The sequence below is a fragment of the Macroventuria anomochaeta genome (genome assembly GCF_010093625.1).
Source record: "Macroventuria anomochaeta strain CBS 525.71 unplaced genomic scaffold BU25scaffold_55, whole genome shotgun sequence".
Taxonomy (NCBI): Eukaryota; Fungi; Ascomycota; class Dothideomycetes; order Pleosporales; family Didymellaceae; genus Macroventuria; species Macroventuria anomochaeta.
This window is the reverse complement of record NW_022985416.1, coordinates 89,020-107,169: the sequence shown is the minus strand read 5'-3', so window position 1 is coordinate 107,169 and position 18,150 is coordinate 89,020. Positions and strand designations below refer to the sequence as shown.

At 53.2% G+C, this 18,150-nt stretch overlaps 9 protein-coding genes across 9 annotated transcripts; 3 read left to right on the top strand and 6 right to left on the bottom strand.

Moving 5' to 3' along the window:
- Positions 1–30: 30 nt before the first annotated feature.
- On the bottom strand, positions 31–585 carry BU25DRAFT_404462 (uncharacterized protein; the record flags this gene model as incomplete). The annotated part of the gene is made up of 1 exon (XM_033705124.1): positions 31–585. The coding sequence occupies exon 1, from the start codon at positions 505–507 to the stop codon at positions 31–33; it is 477 nt and encodes a 158-aa protein (XP_033555659.1). The 5' UTR covers positions 508–585.
- Positions 586–870: 285 nt separating this feature from the next.
- On the top strand, positions 871–2,074 carry BU25DRAFT_416118 (proline racemase). The gene has a single exon (XM_033707703.1). The coding sequence runs from the start codon at positions 958–960 to the stop codon at positions 1,987–1,989; it is 1,032 nt and encodes a 343-aa protein (XP_033555658.1). The 5' UTR covers positions 871–957; the 3' UTR covers positions 1,990–2,074.
- A 1,894-nt stretch (positions 2,075–3,968) lies between these two features.
- BU25DRAFT_426480 (uncharacterized protein) lies at positions 3,969–4,880 on the bottom strand (the record flags this gene model as incomplete). The annotated part of the gene is made up of 1 exon (XM_033708422.1): positions 3,969–4,880. One exon carries the CDS (start codon positions 4,878–4,880, stop codon positions 3,969–3,971), a length of 912 nt encoding a protein of 303 aa, XP_033555657.1.
- An 874-nt stretch (positions 4,881–5,754) lies between these two features.
- On the bottom strand, positions 5,755–8,374 carry BU25DRAFT_416116 (long-chain fatty alcohol dehydrogenase). The gene has a single exon (XM_033707702.1). It carries the CDS (start codon positions 8,059–8,061, stop codon positions 5,827–5,829), a length of 2,235 nt encoding a protein of 744 aa, XP_033555656.1. The 5' UTR covers positions 8,062–8,374; the 3' UTR covers positions 5,755–5,826.
- Positions 8,375–8,645: 271 nt separating this feature from the next.
- On the bottom strand, positions 8,646–9,817 carry BU25DRAFT_416114 (uncharacterized protein). The gene has a single exon (XM_033707701.1). The coding sequence runs from the start codon at positions 9,424–9,426 to the stop codon at positions 9,106–9,108; it is 321 nt and encodes a 106-aa protein (XP_033555655.1). The 5' UTR covers positions 9,427–9,817; the 3' UTR covers positions 8,646–9,105.
- A 3,086-nt stretch (positions 9,818–12,903) lies between these two features.
- On the bottom strand, positions 12,904–13,534 carry BU25DRAFT_426477 (uncharacterized protein; the record flags this gene model as incomplete). Its single annotated transcript, XM_033708421.1, has 2 exons — positions 12,904–13,126; positions 13,176–13,534. 2 exons carry the CDS (start codon positions 13,532–13,534, stop codon positions 12,904–12,906), a joined length of 582 nt encoding a protein of 193 aa, XP_033555654.1.
- Positions 13,535–13,677: 143 nt separating this feature from the next.
- Positions 13,678–14,111, top strand: BU25DRAFT_237750 (uncharacterized protein). The gene has a single exon (XM_033701483.1). The coding sequence runs from the start codon at positions 13,820–13,822 to the stop codon at positions 14,075–14,077; it is 258 nt and encodes an 85-aa protein (XP_033555653.1). The 5' UTR covers positions 13,678–13,819; the 3' UTR covers positions 14,078–14,111.
- Positions 14,112–14,145: 34 nt separating this feature from the next.
- BU25DRAFT_426476 (acetamidase) lies at positions 14,146–16,323 on the bottom strand (the record flags this gene model as incomplete). The annotated part of the gene is made up of 4 exons (XM_033708420.1): positions 14,146–14,294; positions 14,347–15,604; positions 15,651–16,108; positions 16,254–16,323. The coding sequence occupies 4 exons, from the start codon at positions 16,321–16,323 to the stop codon at positions 14,146–14,148; spliced, it is 1,935 nt and encodes a 644-aa protein (XP_033555652.1).
- A 257-nt stretch (positions 16,324–16,580) lies between these two features.
- BU25DRAFT_435501 (3-beta-hydroxysteroid-Delta(8),Delta(7)-isomerase) lies at positions 16,581–17,364 on the top strand (the record flags this gene model as incomplete). The annotated part of the gene is made up of 2 exons (XM_033708921.1): positions 16,581–16,964; positions 17,017–17,364. The coding sequence occupies 2 exons, from the start codon at positions 16,581–16,583 to the stop codon at positions 17,362–17,364; spliced, it is 732 nt and encodes a 243-aa protein (XP_033555651.1).
- Positions 17,365–18,150: the final 786 nt, after the last annotated feature.

The window sequence follows — 18,150 nt, the reverse complement described above, 5'->3', positions numbered from 1 at the left end:
ACTCGAATGGGGGCCCTTCGCTTGCTACGCTCACCAAGGCAGCGCCTCGGGCCCACGCTCCATCTGCGCAGCCCTGCTCCTTCTCGCTTCCGCCCTCTCCTCCGCATCCCCATACCCGTGGCCCGTCTCCCATCTCCTCTTCACTCTGCGAACAGCAAAACGTCCAATGCCCCACACCGAGCTTGCAATGATGGTTCCTGCGATGCCTGTAGGCGCAAGCACGAAACCTGCACCGCTGACAAATGTGCCAATTGCGCCTGCGCCTATTGTAGCAACCAATGAGCCAATAGCGACATATTTTGCGTAGCGCACAACGCGCCAGAAGATGAAAATTAAGCTGGAGCGTAGGACGCGTAAGGCAGCGCGGGTGCGGCGAGATGAGACGGCGCCAGCACCTGCTGTTTTCGGGTCGTAGAGGTAGCGGAGATTTTGCTTCGTTGTAGCAAGGGCAGAGCGTGAGTGCGCGTCTATTGCAACATCGTGCTGATCAGACGATTGGGGCGCCATTGCGGGTACCAGTATGTGTGTGTGTGAAGAAGAGTTGTTGCACGGAATTTGTCGATGTCGCGAGGTGTAGAACCCCAGAATTGCTAGCTCATGACGTCACGTCGAAAACAATCATTAACATCGAACGAACTTCATGATCAACTCCTAACGCTGTTCGAGAAGCATATACTTAGAGAATATAAAACTGTAGCTGCAAGTAGCAGCAGCATCCGGGACGGGTCTACTTTGAATCGGGTGCTATCGTGTAGGCCGAAGTCGGACACCGGATTGCTGCTCCGACCCCACGCCCTAGATGTCTTTGCCGATGCTAAACGAACATCTTATATCAACATTAACATCAAGCCAAGCCAGAGTAAATGAACGGTCAAAACTTCAGCTCTTGACCATCGCTGCAAGTACTTTCCACTGGTCCACTCACATCCACAAACCCACCTACCATCAGTCAGCATCATGGCTCAATCATACTGGATCCAAACCGAAGACTGGCACACGGCGGGTGAGCCGTTTCGAATCGTCGACCAGCTTCCATCTGGATCCCTCCCAAATGCGTCCACCGTAGCAGAGCGCCGCTTCGCCATTCTCAAGACCCCCAATCACCCCCTCGACACTCTGCGCCAGCAGCTTTGTCATGAACCACGAGGCCACTCTGATATGTACGGAGGCTTTATCACACCGCCCAACGACTCCGGTGCGCACTTTGGCGTCTTGTTCTGGCACGCTGAGGGCTTCTCTACGGCGTGCGGTCACGGGACTATAGCTTTGGGGTACTGGGCCGTCACAAAAGGATTGGTAAAGGCACCGGAGGGGGATGGGGTGGTGGATGTTGTTGTTGATGTCCCATCTGGTCGTGTTATAGCCACTGTTGCCATTAAGCAGGGCAAGCCAGTGCAAGCGGACTTTGTCAACGTGTTGAGTTTTCAACTAGCAAAAGGGCTGTCCGTTGAGATACCGTCAAGGGGTGTCAGCATCACTGCGGATCTGACGTTTGGTGGTGCGGTGTACGCGACAGTTGATGCAGCGCAGTTTGGTCTGAGAGTTGAGCCGAAGAACGCAAATCAGTTCATTGAGTTGGGGAGGGAAATCAAAAAGAGTCTAGGAACGAGAGCGCATTATGGGACGTATGATTGCTATGGTGTGATCTTCTTCCACGAAGATGATGAGAGCGCGGACCCAGTACGACAAGTCAATGTCACCGTCTTCGCTGATGGGCAGATCGACCGCTCTCCTTGCGGTTCTGGAACGTGTGCAAGGCTGGCGGTGCTGTTCGCGGAAGGCAGACTGGGTGCTGGACGATCGAAGCTGATACATGGTTCAATTGTAGGGTCGACGTTCGAGGGTGACATCGTATCAGAAGAGAAGAGTCCCATCGAGGGTGGCGCACCGGCGTGTATACCGAGAGTGCGAGGCCATGCGAATCTGGTTGGGCGGATGAACTTTTTTATCGATCCGGAAGATCTCGTACTGCCGTTTACACTGCGATGAGACTCGTTGCTGTCTCGCAATACTACAAATCACATTCAACTACTCAAGTCCCTGTACTCAAAGCTTTACTATACGCCACACCGAAGCCTCCCTGCTTTTCCAACTTCTTCGTTATGCCCCAAAGGTGCACCAACGGTCCAGCCTTTTTTACAACCTGCTTCTACCCAATCACCTCAGCCCCTAGTTGTTTTGCTTTCAAGCTTCCCATATACTCTCTCAACTCCTTCCTGGCGGCTTGTTGTGCCTCTTTCAGGCTCATGTGCCAGTCTTCCTGGACTATCGTAGGATCTTCTTCCTCCTCTTCTTCAGTAATATAAGGCTCCTGTAAGATCGGGCAGGTCCAGCATTCCCCTCTGCCCCAAGTGAACCAGCGCCCGCTCAGACGCCAGAGCGCTTGCTCCTTCATACCAACCTGCAGCCCATGTATCCAACCCGGCAACTCGTTGCTCGAGTCTTCGCTCATAGCATATCACGATCGTTCCATCTCGATGGAGTCCGATACGCCAGGCCTGCCCGGTTGTTACCTATCCGGATTCTGCCCTACCTGTGTGCCTGGATCCACGCGAGTACAATCTTCACTCCCGCTTTTTCCAATTTGGAGACGAAATGATAGGTCTCTTCGAGCGCCCATGTATACCGATGATGATGACGTGGGTCTGGTATACAGCCGAGCAAATTCCTTGTGTGCCTGGCATTAGCGAAGATCTCAACAACGTCCTGACGATCACAAATTATGACGACGTTCTTTATCGGTCCACAGTTGTCACGCATGGCATGCGAAGAGAAGCGTGTTCGTTGGTGGGAAAGACGAAAAGCCAATCGAAGACCTGTCATATCAGCATGGGGCGATTTGCCAGTGTAACGTTCGAGCGAAGAGGAAGCGACTGCTATACCAAACTGTCGGGGTATGCCACGGCAGCGGTGAAACTTCCGTCTTGTGTTTCAATGTCATTATTGACTATTGCACCATCACTGTAATATACCGCTGCTGGCTCGGTTGGGTGCAAGTAGGCTTTCAATCTGCACAATGGAATGTCGTCCGAGCCTTTTCCGAGCGCGTAGGGCAATACAGTTCCAGCTAAGCGACGCGTGCCATTAGCCGTGATGTGATTGAAGATGCGACGAATACGAGCGTGGTGTTCCTGCCGTAAGAACTCGCGTGAGGCTATGTAGCCACCAATGTATTGCAAGTGGTGCATATACTGCTGGTTTCGAAAATGTTGTCGTCGCTAAGCGGGATCGTATCGTGTTGTCATGGCGCTCGAGAGGATAGCGTGAAGTGCTTCAAGGTATATAATCAGGAGGATGGTGGCGCAATGCAGAGGCGGGAAGCAAGTCAAGGTAGAATGGAGACTCGAAGTCGAAATTTGGCACACGCCATATTACTTGGGTGTGGCTCACGGCTTCGAGGTGAAGGTGAATGTAAGGTACCTGGTTGCCAGCTTACCGTTAGGGCTCGGCATTCTCATGTACCCTTGTTTGAGGGTTGTTTGCTGCAAGGTTCAGCTGAGTGGTGCACAGCAGTTGACATGTCAGAAGACGGAATGAAGTAAACAAGATGAACGCGGAACACAAGGACACCGTGCGTGACGAGAGAGAAGGCGTGTGTAGTGACTTTTGATTTTTGGTTGTTATGCTGCAGGTGCAAATGGGCATGCCTCTGAGCTTGGGGCGTGCCGCAGCACTGCAGTAAAGCATCTAGCGTTCGAAAAAAGAGATGAGAGTCTAGCCGTGTCGTCGTGACCTTGTGCAAGGGGTATAAGCCATGATGTTGAATGTCAGCCGAAAGAGAATCCGTACGCCAGTAACAATGAAAGAACTGCCAGCCTCAGGCAACAGGGTCGTCAGCCCGTACTGCACCAATGGGAAACTTTGCTGGTCCCTTCTCCAGTGCCGCGTATACTTCCCGCTGCAGACGCGTACTAAAAGATGAAGGTAAGCAAGAGTCTCCAAGTGAGTGTGCGCGAGGAAGGTGACGGTTACAACCTTCCCGGCGCAATCTTGAGCCTCTTCCACATGCCCACATGTTCAATGCCCTCCTCCATCCAGTGCGGCTCGGCAGCGACCTCAATCTCGCCGTTGTCGTTCCGCAGCTCCTCCCGGAAGCCGTGCTTCTCCCACATGTGCTTCAGCTGAACTTGAGCATGAACCATGACAAGGCCCTGCCATGAGAGCGGTCGAACCGCATTTGGTCCCTGCAAAGCTGCTAGTTCTCGAGTAGTCGGAGAAGGCGGAATGTAGATTGCGTCGGGTTGCTGGGCGGCAAAGTCGAGGACAGAGTTGATGAGCAGCTTGGAAAGATTGAGCTTGCGGTACGGCGCTAGAACGGAAAGGCGACCCAGCTTGACGTATGGCTCCGGGGTGTGTTCGACCTCCTTGTCCTTTGGTGGATCCGCGTCAGGGTGCTTGTCCTCGACGTACTTGTTCGGGCCGTGGGGCGGTGGAATGAGGCGGATAGTGCCAACAGGGAGACGCTGGGCAGTTGCAGAAGCGCGCCTAGCCTCATCTGCGGGCGTGTTGCCCGAGTCGCTGCGAGTGAGGATGTTCTTGGGCGGCGAGGATGACGAAGTGCCAACAGAGGCGTAGACAACCCAGTGCCAGCTGCGCGCATCATCCCCGTCGAACTCGCCTTCCAGCGGCACGCCCTGCTCGCCGAAGACTTCTTCGCGCACCGACATGGCGTCCTTGAAGACGAGCGGAATGTTGGTAGCCGTCTGCTGGTTCCATGGCCGAGTCTTGTCCCAGCCGTCTACATCGCCCTTGGGTGGGGGCAGCGTTGACATGAACTCGGTGCCGCCATTAGCAGCAGCGCTGCTTAAGCCGAAGCCATGAGAGATGCTGCCCCACCGCGGGAGGATCCTGCTCTGAGTGTATGGCCCGTCTATAGGCATCATGGCCGTGAGTGCTGTGGTGGTGGTGGTGGTGGTGGTGGAGATAGTGATGGTATGGTGGAGATAGTGATGGTGTGGTGGCGTAGTGGTGGCGTAGTGGTGGCGTGGTGGAGTGGTAGTGGTGGTGGTCGAGCTATCGGGGCAGCCAGTGCGGTACTCTTATTGTTGTCGCGCGTCCTGCGCAGAAGGAAAGTGTCGTGCCGTCATCTGCTGTCGCAATTTCGCAAACCTGCTCAACGGCGCGCAAGTGCGGTGCCGTGTGCCCTTAAATAGCAGTTGCCGGTAACGATGCGCCTCCCGTGCCCGCAGCAATTAGGGCCCGCTTAGCGTGCATCGCCAGTTGAAGGCGGGGGTTTCGGCTCGCCTATCCTGCTCCTTGCAACACGCATGCCGATCTGTTTGGGCATAAGCTGGGTGCGCGCGCCCGGGCGAGTGAGGAGCGCGGCTGTTTCTTCGTGGTGTGGTCCACAGGTTTCGCAAGACATGACGTCGCCTGCTGAACCCTTACTCGGCACAACCCGGACACGTGCACCAGAGCCAATCAGTAAGCGGCACCAACACATGCACGGCCTTTGCGCTATGCACTCGACATTCCTTCACCTGCAACGTCCTGCAGCGCTAGCTAGAACCGTATAACCGCTGTCCATTCCAGGAATTCTAATTCTGTAATCGCACACTTTTTATTGGCATCCTGGCACCGAGAAGACAGTGAGAGACCACACCAGAAAACTCGCAGGCTGCAGAAGCGTGGAAAGGCGCTAACCAGTAGTCATCGTAAGTGATCTGTCTTGTTATCGTCACAGTCGATCATGACGACGGCGTACCACGGTCGGAGCAAAAGAAGATAACGGAATGAGAGGACAATAGAGATGCAATAATGCCTTTGATAGCCGAAGTAGACGTACAACATCACTACATACTGGGACATGACACCAACGTGCTCCCTTCAGAGCAGAGCTCTTGACACCAGCCCATCTGCAACGCCCCTTGAGATCCAATCTGAAATCGCCATGTTCGTCACCATGGGGTTCACACCGCTCGCACTCGGGAACACACTAGCATCAGCAACATACAGCCCCTCTGTCCCCCACACCTTACCCGTTGGATCAACAACACCCTCCTTCTCCACCTTACTCATTCGACACGTCCCCATCTGATGCGCCGATATAAACAAACTCTCCGGTCTCGGGAACCCCGTAGTCTGGACCTCATCAAGCCACGCCTGGAATCTTTCATCGTTGATCCCATCCCCAGTCGCCGGCAACCCAGAATCCCGTTTGAAAACCGACACGCCAGGGATTGCAGTAAAGATTTCGCTGGCACCGTTAACATACTGTATCTTCGCCAACGCCAGCAGTCCTTGCATGATATGCTTCTTGTCGAACTTGCTCGGCGTATAACTAAACCTGACCCTCCCATCAACCGGATCCGGATACACTCTCCCAGTATCGCGGTCTTTGCAGATCGAAATATAGCCCGCCATGTGCTTCATGCGGGCCGCATCGAGCTTGTATTGTAACCCGCCTTTCCAGTCGAGCCAAATTAGCCAGCTTGAGGGGATCATGTTGGTGGCCTCGAGTTTTGCGCCGTGGCCTCGGCCGTCCAGGTTTTCGTATTCGCCAACGACGGAGGTCAGGATTGCGCCTTCCCAGGGCTTGATCTCTTCTTGATGGATGGCACCGAGCAGGGTCACGGGGTGCACGTAGAGGTTGCGTCCAATTTGGGGGTTCTTCAGACCAGAGCGGAGCAGCAGCAGTGGGCTTTGCATTGTGCCAGCTGAGGCGATGACGCGCTTGGCTTTGATGATGACCTTGCGGCGCGTGGTGGGTTCGCCGGCAACGCCGCCGTTGATGTCGCGCGAGACCCAGGAGCCAATTACCCCTGTTGCGACCTTCTTCCCGCCGATGGTTTTGAAGACGACTCTCTCGGCGTGGAAACCTTCGATGAACTTTGCGCCTGCTCGTGCTGCGTCTGGGAGGTACGAATTGACGGGACCTTGCTTCTCGCAGGATCCACAGCCAAAAGTGCAGTGCCCACAGCGATGTTGTGCGCCCCCAGTATTCTGCGGTACCGCCTTGTGATTGTACCCTAGCTTCCTCGCGCCCTCTAATAACATCGCATTGGTGCGATTCTGCTCGAGGTATTCGGCACTAACACCCATCCTCCCACACACCCGATCCAGACTCTCCTGAAACTCCGCACTCGTGAAGAACGGCAGTCCCCTCTCCATCCACTCCCTCCTCACATACCCTTGCGTCTGCAGACTCGCGCTCCAATTTACCGTCCCGCCACCGCCCCACGCTTGCCCAGCAACAATGGACGTACTCGTATCATCAGAACTGATAAACGCGCCATTCATGAAGAGATGATTCCACCCATCTGCTTCGCTCATGGGGAAGTGGTCGGGCGTCCAGTGGTACGCTTTCTCCACGACAAGAACGCGGTTGCCAGCCTCAGCAAGGTTCTTTGCGCAGACAGCACCGCCACAGCCGCTGCCGATAACGACCACGTCCGTTTCGATGACTTCAGGCTTATCTCCTGGTGGAAACTGGATGAATTCGTAGTCATAACCTTTGCCGGGTATCATGCCTGTTGGTACGCGCGGAACTCCTAGGACACGGCGCAGGGTAGGCGTGATCTTGATCCACGTCTGCTTCGAAAGCACAGTCAGGGAACGGTGGAGGCCACGGATTGTTCCTAGTCGTGCACTGCCCCAACTTCGTAGGATGGCTTCGCGGATGTGCACCGGTTGCTCGCTGATGGGTGTGAAGTATCCTGTCAAAGCGAAGGAGCCGGCACGTGTGTTCAGTACGTTGAGGACCATGATTAGCTCTTTTCGAGTTGATGACGGCATGTATAAAGCGAAGATGCGCTGAAGCTCTTGCTTGAAAGCTGGGTTCGATGACGCATAGTCCTCGAGGTATTCTTTTGCTGCGACTGTGGCATCGGGGTCAGATTCGGGTGTGAGTTCTCGTAATGTAGATAGGGCCGTCGAGTAATCTGTGTCGGTGGCTGCGATTTCCGTTCTGGTGTTTGCAACAGAGATCGGCTTGACTGCCGGGATGCACGCGTCGGTGATGGCAAGTAGTGTCTTCCATTGTGCCGGCGTCAATGGGTCTTCCTTGGGTAAAGGAGGTAGAGGTGTTGCCTTGGGCGGGACCGGTTCGGTGGGAAGAGACATGGTAATTGTCTGTGACTTGGTTTTGCTGATTAATCGACGTGCAGCATCAGAAAGCGGCAGAATGCAGGCACTTTGTGTGACGCCACGCAGGGACGGCCTAGTGGAGTCTTTATCCCCACATCATCCCGGAACGCCTCCGTAGTATTAGTTGCTTCCCCGCGCTCCTTTCCACGCTTGTGTTTCGCGTCTTTCACGTGAGCCTCGGTCGAGATGGGATGCGGCCGAGGATGCCGAAGCTAGGGTTGTCATTGACCACTTGCACTCTGTCATCGCATGCATCATACCACATTTGGAAGGGCACTCTTCATCCGCCATAATAATGTACATTAGGGCGGGCAAGGTCTTACGTGCTGCTTTCTTATACTATTTGTCGCTTACATGCAACGGGCGAGTTCGGCAACAAACGCGACGTTCTCCGCGTGACGCGAAGCTGGTCTCATCAAGCCACGATGAACCTATGGGCACCGTCTTGCAATGCGCCTGACACTTCTCCAGTGGCTTGATCACGTCCTGAATGATCTCGCTTCGCCATAAGTCGTTCGCTTCTCTTGCGCTAGTGACGAAGTACCATTTCACGGCGGATGCGTAGTCCTCGCCTCCTTCATCGCAGACGCCTAGGGACCACTTTATTGCAAAAAGCTTGCTTAGTATCTCCGTCTGCCGTTGGGTGTTTCTTGCGGAGAGGGTGGTTCTCCAGTCGTCTACCGAAGCAAAGCTCTACGAGCAGGATGCCAAATGAGGCGAAGTTACATTCGCTGTCTTTAGCATCTGCAGTTATGGATTGTCGAGGCAAGAATCCTTGCGCCTTTTGAATAGCCTTGAACAGGTGGTCTGGCCTCTTGCATGCCTTCCTGAAGGTCGCTTCCAAGGCGTGAGCTTGCTTGGTATGACTGACATTCTCAAGAGCAGATAGCTTGTCGCTCTTGCTAAGTAGCTTCTCCAAATGTTCGTTGTATTTCTTTAAACGCCTGAACAGATCTATTCTTATCGACTCGTTGAAGCTGAGTTTGAGACGAAACGCCTTGTAATCTAGCTTAGATCTTGCTACATATCCAGGCTGTATGATTCGTGAAGCCGCTCTTCCAGACGCTCTTGCAGAGCCTTGCTGCTCCAGTCTCTTCCCCCTAGGTCGATGATCAGGCTTTTTACCTCGCTCGCATCAGTCAGAACCGGAATTAACAGCTCTTTTAGATTTCGTTTGTACAAGATCTCATGAAATCGTATCCATCGGAGGCAGGCGGTATGATCTTTGCGGACTCTCCACCAGAAACTACCCACCTTAGCCACATCGCGCCAGTGCTTAAGGCTGGTGATCAAGAGTGGAAACGCACTCAAAAGTACACCCGCGATCTCAAGACCGCTCATGAGGGAGAGTGGGGAGAGCAGAATGCTTGAGATAAAAACAATGGGCAACGCACGATATGTGATGCTGCAGAATGAGATGTGAGTTGGCTCAGGCGGGTAGATAGAAAGTGCGACTGTTGTGGTCCCTCTCACTTTCGGCCCCCAGCCTCGTGTCTGGAACTGTGCTGGCAAGACAACTCAATCATTATAACAGGATCCCGCAATTATTGGCGCGTACATCGGCCACTTTCCTCATTCGTCAAGTAGCACCTACCGAGACTTTCGCTAAATCTCTCAGCCGTGATCGATATCAGTTCGCGGACCGATATGATATCGCTCACGTAGGTAAGAGGTATCCTAAGCTCGACACTGCGGACTGGAGATGGCTCTAAGAGCGACTTGGTCGAGCCATAACTGAGAGTATCCGAGATCATCGTGAAAAAGTCAAAAGGGTGCTTCACCATGAAGAAACACCCGCACATGTCGAAGCAGAAGCGTAAGCTCCTCGTCCGTCTGCAGTCATCTACTCGCAACCTAACATCTCGAGCGGGCAGTCGATCTTTCTCACGAAGGCCCCAACTTTGGCGGTAGATCGGGCCGCACCTCAGATGCTCACTATCGAAGCAGAATCGGATCTGGACAATGAAGCAAAGTCCAACACAACTATCTCCCGTTCAATTCTAGGCGGCCTAAAGTCCTCGGCCATCTTAAAAATCCCGAGATTACATCAGCTGCGGAGAGGAACGAGAAACGAAGTAAAGCGCCCATTCTGTTTCAAGATCAAACGGTTGAAAAACGAACGGGTATGGCTGAATCATGTCTTCTCCGACCTTCGGGTTTACGTTTGCACGTTCGCCGACTGCAGGGTTTCATACTTCAGCAATGACAATGACTGGTTTTGCCACGAGATGGACAGTCATTGCACTAGTTACACCTGCTGATTCTGCAAGAGGGCATCGTTTCAAGCTGGAGAGCAGTATCTCGCTCATATTTGCAGTACCCACCCTACAGTATTGGAAACAATGAAGAACAAGTGGTTTCTGATGTCGCTCGAAAGCCACTCGACCAGATCAAAGCCCAAGATTGCCCGTGTTGCTCAGAGTGGGTCGATCGTCTCTAAGAGCGTTCAGTAACCGTGGGTACGCAGTCTAATAGATTCGAAAACATCACTTACGTTGCACCACCTTTTTTTAAACGCTACCTCGCTTCTCACCTTGAACAGTTGGCATTGTTTGCTGTTCCTATCAGCTCAGCTGATAAGAATACCGACTCATCGGCCGCTATCGACACAAATCCAAAGACTCGGTCCGATCTCTCAGACCACTCAGCCCTCGTATTTGACAGTCCTAAACCATTGTCGCCTGCACAAAAAGTGTTAGATAGTGATATATACGACGTACTACGTGAGCAGTGGCGCGAAAGATGGATCAAACTCCATCCCAAGGAGGCGAGGCGACTCGGCGTCATGGTAGGAACTGAAGAACGGTCGCTCAAAAAGCGGGATGCCGCGGACGAAGGCCGCTTCATAACCGAGGTGGACGAACGTGCGCAGCTTGAGGCTGAACTCATGGCCGCTGATTACGAACGAGGCTAGTGTAATATGGGAAGGGGTAGATCTGGTGTTGATGACAGCATCTACAACCACAATCACCGCCCCAGAGGCAGAGCGAAGCTACAGAATACCTGTGTATATCTGTACCCTAACGGTTCTAGGATATCGGCAACGCTCGCCCGGTATGACACTCAGCCCCGCAGTTGCTTGCCCAGATCCGTCTTCTCCTCCTCCAACTCCCTACACTTCCGCTTCAACGCCTCAACCTGGTCGTCACGCGTTCCAAGCTCCTTCTTCAGCTCATTCACCTCAGTCTTAATCTCCTCTTCCCTAGAAGGTCCCAGGCCCGCATACTTTCTCAGATACGGCAGCATACCCTCCATCGCCCTAGCATACATGTGCGGATCCCTGCATGCCTCATCACGAAGATTAGCCATAGCGGGCTTCCTGCGGAACTCCTCAGGCTGTGCAAACTCCTCTTTGGTAGGACGATCGAGCTCTGCGAGGCGCGAGAGTTCGAGGCGCTTTGCGTTGCGTTCGGCGAGCCAGGCTGGGAAGTCGTCGCTGACTGTATGTTAGCGCACCTTTTTGCTCTGAAAACTAAGCGTGTACGTAGCTTTCATCGGAATCAGCAGGCGCTTCACTCCTTACAATCAAGTCATTCGATCTGCAAGGGACGATGGTTAAGGACTGTTACTCGTTCACCGCAAATACTGCTCGGAGCACGAGCTCTTAATTCAACTTCATCCAAGCCGTCGTCCTCTTGTGTCATCCCTCAGACCAACTCCATCCCGGCCTAGCGCATGTTCTTCCTCAACTTCACCTCCCTCTCCAGCATCTCACATCTCTCTAGCAGCTGCCTTCTCTCTTCATCGAGCTCCCTGGCCACCTTCTCACGCGCTGCAACTATCGCTCCCAGCAGCGCAACCTCAACCTGATGTTCCGTGATCCCATTCTGCTCTGCCTTTGTGCGTTGGTGTTGGAGTGCGCCGTACGCGGAGTTGGATTTGTTGTCGCTGAATGTGGCGTTGCTGTGTACAAGTTAGTGTAGTGTGAGCAGAATGCTACTATTCACAAACTTGGCTCCGGTATCTTTGCTGTCTGTAGGGGTATTCGCGACATTGATTGGAGCGTTGCGATGAGTGACGTTGAAGTCGCGCGCGGTTCCTTCAGCAGGTGCGTCGTCCTGGAGAGTTTTTCCTTCCATGTTTCGTGGCGAATTCATAAAGAGTCGTTATTGGTGGAGTGCGCAGAAGGAATGGGAGTTGGATACGGTTAGAATTTAGAAGTGGGCTTGATTGCGATTGCGAGTGCAGCCACATGTGAGAACTTTGTAAAACTAGACTTTATGCGTTTCGGAGTAAGTGAAGCACGCTCGGCAAGTACCTGCTATATGAGCATGATGTATGCCTGCCACTTGCTCAACGCCTGTTTCCCATCGCATTGAGCCTTGCCCTCTTCCGTTCCTTCTCATCTTCCAAGTGCTTCAAAGCGACTGTCAGCGCCTGCCTCAACTCTTGAATCTTACGCTCTCTCTCCGCTATGGTCTCATCGTCATCCTCACTTGCCTGACCAGCATCGTCACTATAGTAACTGTAAGTGGACGCATATTGAACCAAAGAGCTCTCTGTACCTCTGATTCTTCGTATCAACACCAATTGTGTTGTCCAAGCCGGACCCCGCATCATGGGCGTCAGTCGTGGTTGTGCTCGAGCTTCGAATCTGTTGTATCGACATCTCGAGCAGGCGCGTTTTTGTGAAACGGATCAACGGAGTGGTATGTGTGTCCATATACGTAGGGTAAGCGCGCGTTCGAACGTGGCTGTGCAGAATGGCTGCCGATTTAACATGTCATTGTTATGGGCACCGTGCTTGCTGCCATAGCAATCGTTTTCGTCATCCTACGTGTGCGGGGTCGTCTAAGCTTTAGGCCTGGTAGCACTAGCTCATTGCTCCTCGGTCTTGATATCTGGGCCGCCAGATGATCTGGGATACTGATCCCAAAACTCTTGTTCGATCCTGTCGAAGATCTCTTCGAGTGTCGTTACGTCTTGGCCGGTATTGATGCCTTGCTCGATTGCGTCTCGAACGTCCTTCATCTTCTCCGCGAGCTTCGCTTTGTGCTTCATGTCAAGGCCTTGTCGAGCGGCCATATAGCTCTCACGTGCCCTGAATCTTATCAAATATGGAACATGACTAGCAGATGTGGGCTACTGACTGCTTTGCGCTTGCTGCAAGCTGAGCCTGAAGCTTTGCCCTCTCCTCATCGTCAACGGTCTGCAAAACTTGCTTGTGCGCTACGTTCGACCGATCCGACACCTGCATACCGATGACAGCAAGCTCATCATCGGCAAGCTGGGTGAGGTCACAGACAAGAGCCCTCACATTGTCTGGCTGTTCGGATGAGCCTAGCACGATGTCCCAGTGTTGTCGATTGTCGCTGAGGTCACTGAGGTCTTCCACGGCCGCAGTGCGCAGGTTGTACAGATGTGTAAGAGCAGTCGTTCTTTCCGCTGTGCTGAGGTCGACAAGTCGGTCGACGATGCTATTCAGATAGGCCGCTCTCTCTTTGTCCATGATGGTGGACGCTGAGTTTCCTTTCGGTATGTGTCGATGCTCGTCTGGTTGTTGTCAGCTACTAGACAGAAGCGGCCGAAAGCTAATCTCTACATGAGCGGGAGCTGTTTGTTTAAGGACTGCGACGCATTGGTACTGCTTCTCGCTGCACTTGGGGAAGGCCTGCACCTGGGAGGACCGGAACGGTTGGGAAAACCAAGAGATCTGCCTCAATCGCAAGAAATACGACTTGAGTTGTCTTGTGGTAGAAGTTCAAGTTGATGACATCAAAGACTGGATATCCCCATGGGGTTCAGACGAGCTGAAACTGCGCTGTCATTGTCGCCGCCAAGCCACGGTAGTCCGTCCGTCGCCAGGGAAGTAGAATACGTATCGCTTGGTGCGCACGCTTGCTCGAATTGGGATCGTGGTGTTGTGTGTCGCTACACTTTGGGCGCGGAAGATTTCGGCTGTTTGCGTGGAAAGTTCGGAACGTTTCGGCGAACGCTTGTCGTTTGCGCTAGAAACACCTGCGAATACTTATCTTCGGCCGGTAAGAGGTAGAACCCCAATGATCAATACGGGATGCTCCTACGAAAACCGTACTGACGTAAAATCGTCCTATTTCTTTTCTAGAGCTTTGCAGAGAGTGGTTGCTCCGCCTTCAACGCTGCATCTATGGCGGACATGGCGTGCACCAGTTTCTCCTCTTGCAGCTTCGGCGCTACAACCTGGATGCACAGTGGCGACCCTACGTACAAGTCGCGATCGACTTCGGTCCCTTCTGTCGTCAGTATTGCGCTTTGCATCACCAATAAAAGCGGTAAACTCACAGAGAGCCCGATTGACTTTGTCCCAGCTTCCTATCGGCTTGCCTTTCATCTCACCCTTGACATCTGCTTTGGTGAATGTGCGGACAGGTATGGTACCTGCAGGATAGTCAAGCAACACAAAGGAGCTCGTGTAGCCGGCGCCATTGTAGCGATCGATCGGTGGGACAGGATGTGGTGCAACAGGGCAGATGAAGGCATCGATCTCGCCTGTCTTGTCTCTCCACATCTGCAGACACTCTTTTCGCAGCTTCTCTCGCTTGCCATGAAGTTCCTGTAGCTTTTCGAATGGCGCCATGTTCCTTCTCTTTAGTCGGGTTGACAGCCATGGCGACAGTGGTTCTTCTCCAGACTCCAGCAGATCAAACATTGCATTCGCACCTTCTACGTTGAACAAGCCATTGGCGAGAGAATGACATTGCGAGAAGAGCGAGGCAATGTCCATCTCGATGACTTCGATACCAGCCTTTTGCATCTTGGTTTTCGCCTCGTCCAGTAGTCGCGCGATGGGTGGCAGGGGTTTGATCACGCCGTCGCTCCTTACAACACCGATTCTTAGCTTCTTCGCTGATGGGATGCTAAGCGACGTCCACGGAGATGGCACGACATCCGGGTCGAATGACCACGGTTTTTGATCAGACACTGCCTGGAAAAATAGGTCCATGTCCCGCATGGAGTGCGCCAAAGGGCCTGCGCTTGCTGGTAGACCAAGCTTAGCTGCACCAGGAAGTGAACCCCCTTCGATAAGCGCGTATGGTATGCGACCATCACTAGGCTTGATACCATACAGGTTGTCGCACATGGCAGGGATTCGAATCGAACCTCCGACATCTGTACCAATGCCAAGTACGGAGCCGCGCATTGCCAGTAGAGCACCTTCGCCGCCAGTGCTGCCACCTGCAGTGAGTGCGGTGTTGATGGGGTTGAGGGTGCGGCCGAAGACATTGTTGTGCGAGTCAAGCGCCATAAGAGCCTGTGGAACGTTCGTCTTGCAGTAGAGCACTGCGCCGGAGCTAAGTAGCAGATCCACGAGTACTGAGTTCTCTGTAGCTGGCTTGAAGGACAGTGCGGCCAGACCAAGGGAAGAGTCATATCCACGGACCTTGAACATATCCTTCAAGGATATAGGAACGCCATGTAACAAGCCTAGAGGTGGTTTGCCAGCTTCGAGATGCGCGTCTAATTCTGCTGCTCGCTTCAGTGCATCATCGAAAAAGATCTCGGTCAGACAGTTGGTAAGTTGATGTGCAATGGCGGCCCTCTGCCTGGAGTCAGTTGTGTCCATGTCATGTCTATGGCAAAGCTACCTTGCAGAAAGCTGTTGTGACTGCCACGCTTGTTAACTTTCTTTCTCTAATTGCTTTTGCCAGCGAAGTAGCGTCGTAGTTCTCTGTAATGTCCAATTCTTTGTCTGTCAACAGCCCACACTCGCGTGGGACTCCAAGGTAGTTCGTGACACTTGGGGATGGTAATTGGGGCAAGCGCCATTGACTAGGTATGCGAGCGAACTGTTGATCCTTCTTCTGCCATGAGACCGACTGCCACTTTGGTGTGGGCGTAGGGTCTGACTGAGTCTTCGATTTCGACATAGTGTTGTTGAGATTGTGATGATGCAACTGATCAGTGTAGAGATGGTTGAATGATATCAAACCTGGGGCAAGAGCCGAGGTTTGCCGCGGGACACGGGACGAGAGCGGCTTGAGGGGGAGGAGCAGCGATCGTGCCTGCCTCCACGCGGTACCTCGTAGCACCTTCATCGCGATTCCTTGGGAGTTGAAGATGCATGATGAAGCTGGGTTTCCCTACCTCACTAGTCTCCCCCGGGGCTCGCAGCGAAGGATCACTCAGCAGTTGCGCTCTCTATGTACGAGGCCTGACAAACAGGTCTCGGATGCGGGACGGATACTTACCCGTGGATGCTTGACTCAGCCCGGATAAACTATCAGAGACGAAGACCTTATCCTCAAACATCCTATTCATGGATACCCACTGTCACGTGCTTTCATGTCTGCTGCTGACATCTCGAGATGCTATCGCTGTCTGACAGCGTTGATCCGCGGATCCCTGCCCTGAGAACCTGAGCTAAACCCTTCATAGCACGCTACCCCAGAGAAAAACTGGACTATCGAATCTATGTTGGATCCGGCCCACACCAAGTCCCCCTTTCGCCCGCCAGGTGTTCTCTCACTCTTCACCTCCACGCATCGTCGAGTCGCGCTGACTTCAACCGCAGCGCCATGGCCTTCAACTCATCCTCTGCAGCGCCGCTGCACCCGTACTATCCTCTCGGCGTTGAGATCGTGGGGTACATGGCTAACGAATGGAACACATTCGAGCTGGTTAGCATGTTTGCCGCGGGGTGCGCTGTCATTTTCAGCATAACCTATGCGGTTCTGATGAAGTCCCGTCCGAACGCCAGCAACTCGGACGTGCTCATCATGATGTGGTTCGTGCTGTGTGGCTGCATTCACTTGTTCTTTGAGGGCTACTTTGCCTACAACTTCAGGCGCATGGGCGGCATGCAGGATCTGTTTGGCCAGCTGTGGAAAGAGTACGCGCTCAGTGATTCGCGTTATTTGACCCAGGACGCGTTTGTCTTGTGCATGGAGACAGTCACTGCCGTAGGTCACCTTTACGCACACAATCCTATCTCCGTACTAACGCTACGGGCAGGCCTTCTGGGGACCCCTCTCCTTCGTCACCGCCTACTTGATCGCTGTCGACCACCCGCTTCGCTACTCTCTGCAGCTCATCGTCTCGCTCGGCCAGTTCTATGGCGATGTCCTGTACTACGCGACTTCGCTGTTCGACCACTACATCCTCGATGTAGCCTACACCCGCCCTGAGGCTGCCTACTACTGGGGCTACTTCGTGCTCATGAACTTCTTTTGGATCGCCGTCCCTGGTTACCTCATGTACCAGAGCGTCGATGCTAGCGTTCGCGCTTTCCGTGCTGTCAACGACGCCTCCAAGCTGTTGCAGAAGGCCCAGCAGATGGGCTACTACAAGAAGAAGGCTTAGAAGCAATTCGACGGCAGACGACTCGATTAGGATGTGTTGTGGGAGGAACGGCGTTCTGGCGCGAATGTACTCGAAAAGTAGGATGATAGATGTTGTGTAGATGTACATGTACCCTAGATTCGCAGCTATCATGGCTTGATTGCTTGCATGCTAGACGAGTACACATGGTGGCAATACAAAGAAAAAACATGTGGATGAACATTTCGTACATGGAGCTACTTCGACGGGAGTGCACGTCAGATGAAGTGTATCGCTGACCTTTTCCGGAACAGCCTTGTTTTGTCGATCGTCGGCAGGCCGGCAGCTGAACTTCGGGCCTTCGTGTGGGGTAATTACCTGCAGACCTTGTATATATCTAGAGACTCCTTGGGACCGCTTTCCAAGCGTCACCCGCATTCACCGTCACCCGCATTCATCGTCACCTCACCATTGCCATACCTCAAGATGCGGTGAGAAGTCCGGGCTCTACACTGTAGATAGCATTGGCACGCAATGGTTTAACACTTGCACCAAAGGTCTACAAGATGCATTTAGCAAATTCACGTCAAATCAAGTACCGGAAACTCCATACAGCTGGCAGGCGACAGCAGATGTATCTGGATGATAACCGATCAATTGTTTGTATCCTGCATGTAAACTCGTCCCCGGCTCCGAGTAGCTGTAGCAGCCGTTGAGCCGCACCTCCAAGTAGAAGCTCTGTCCCTCTTTGTTTGCATCTTCGCTGGTGTTTCCTCTTGCTGCACTCGTCACCTCTGAGCCTTCTTGTTCAGGGCAAACAAGCAGCAG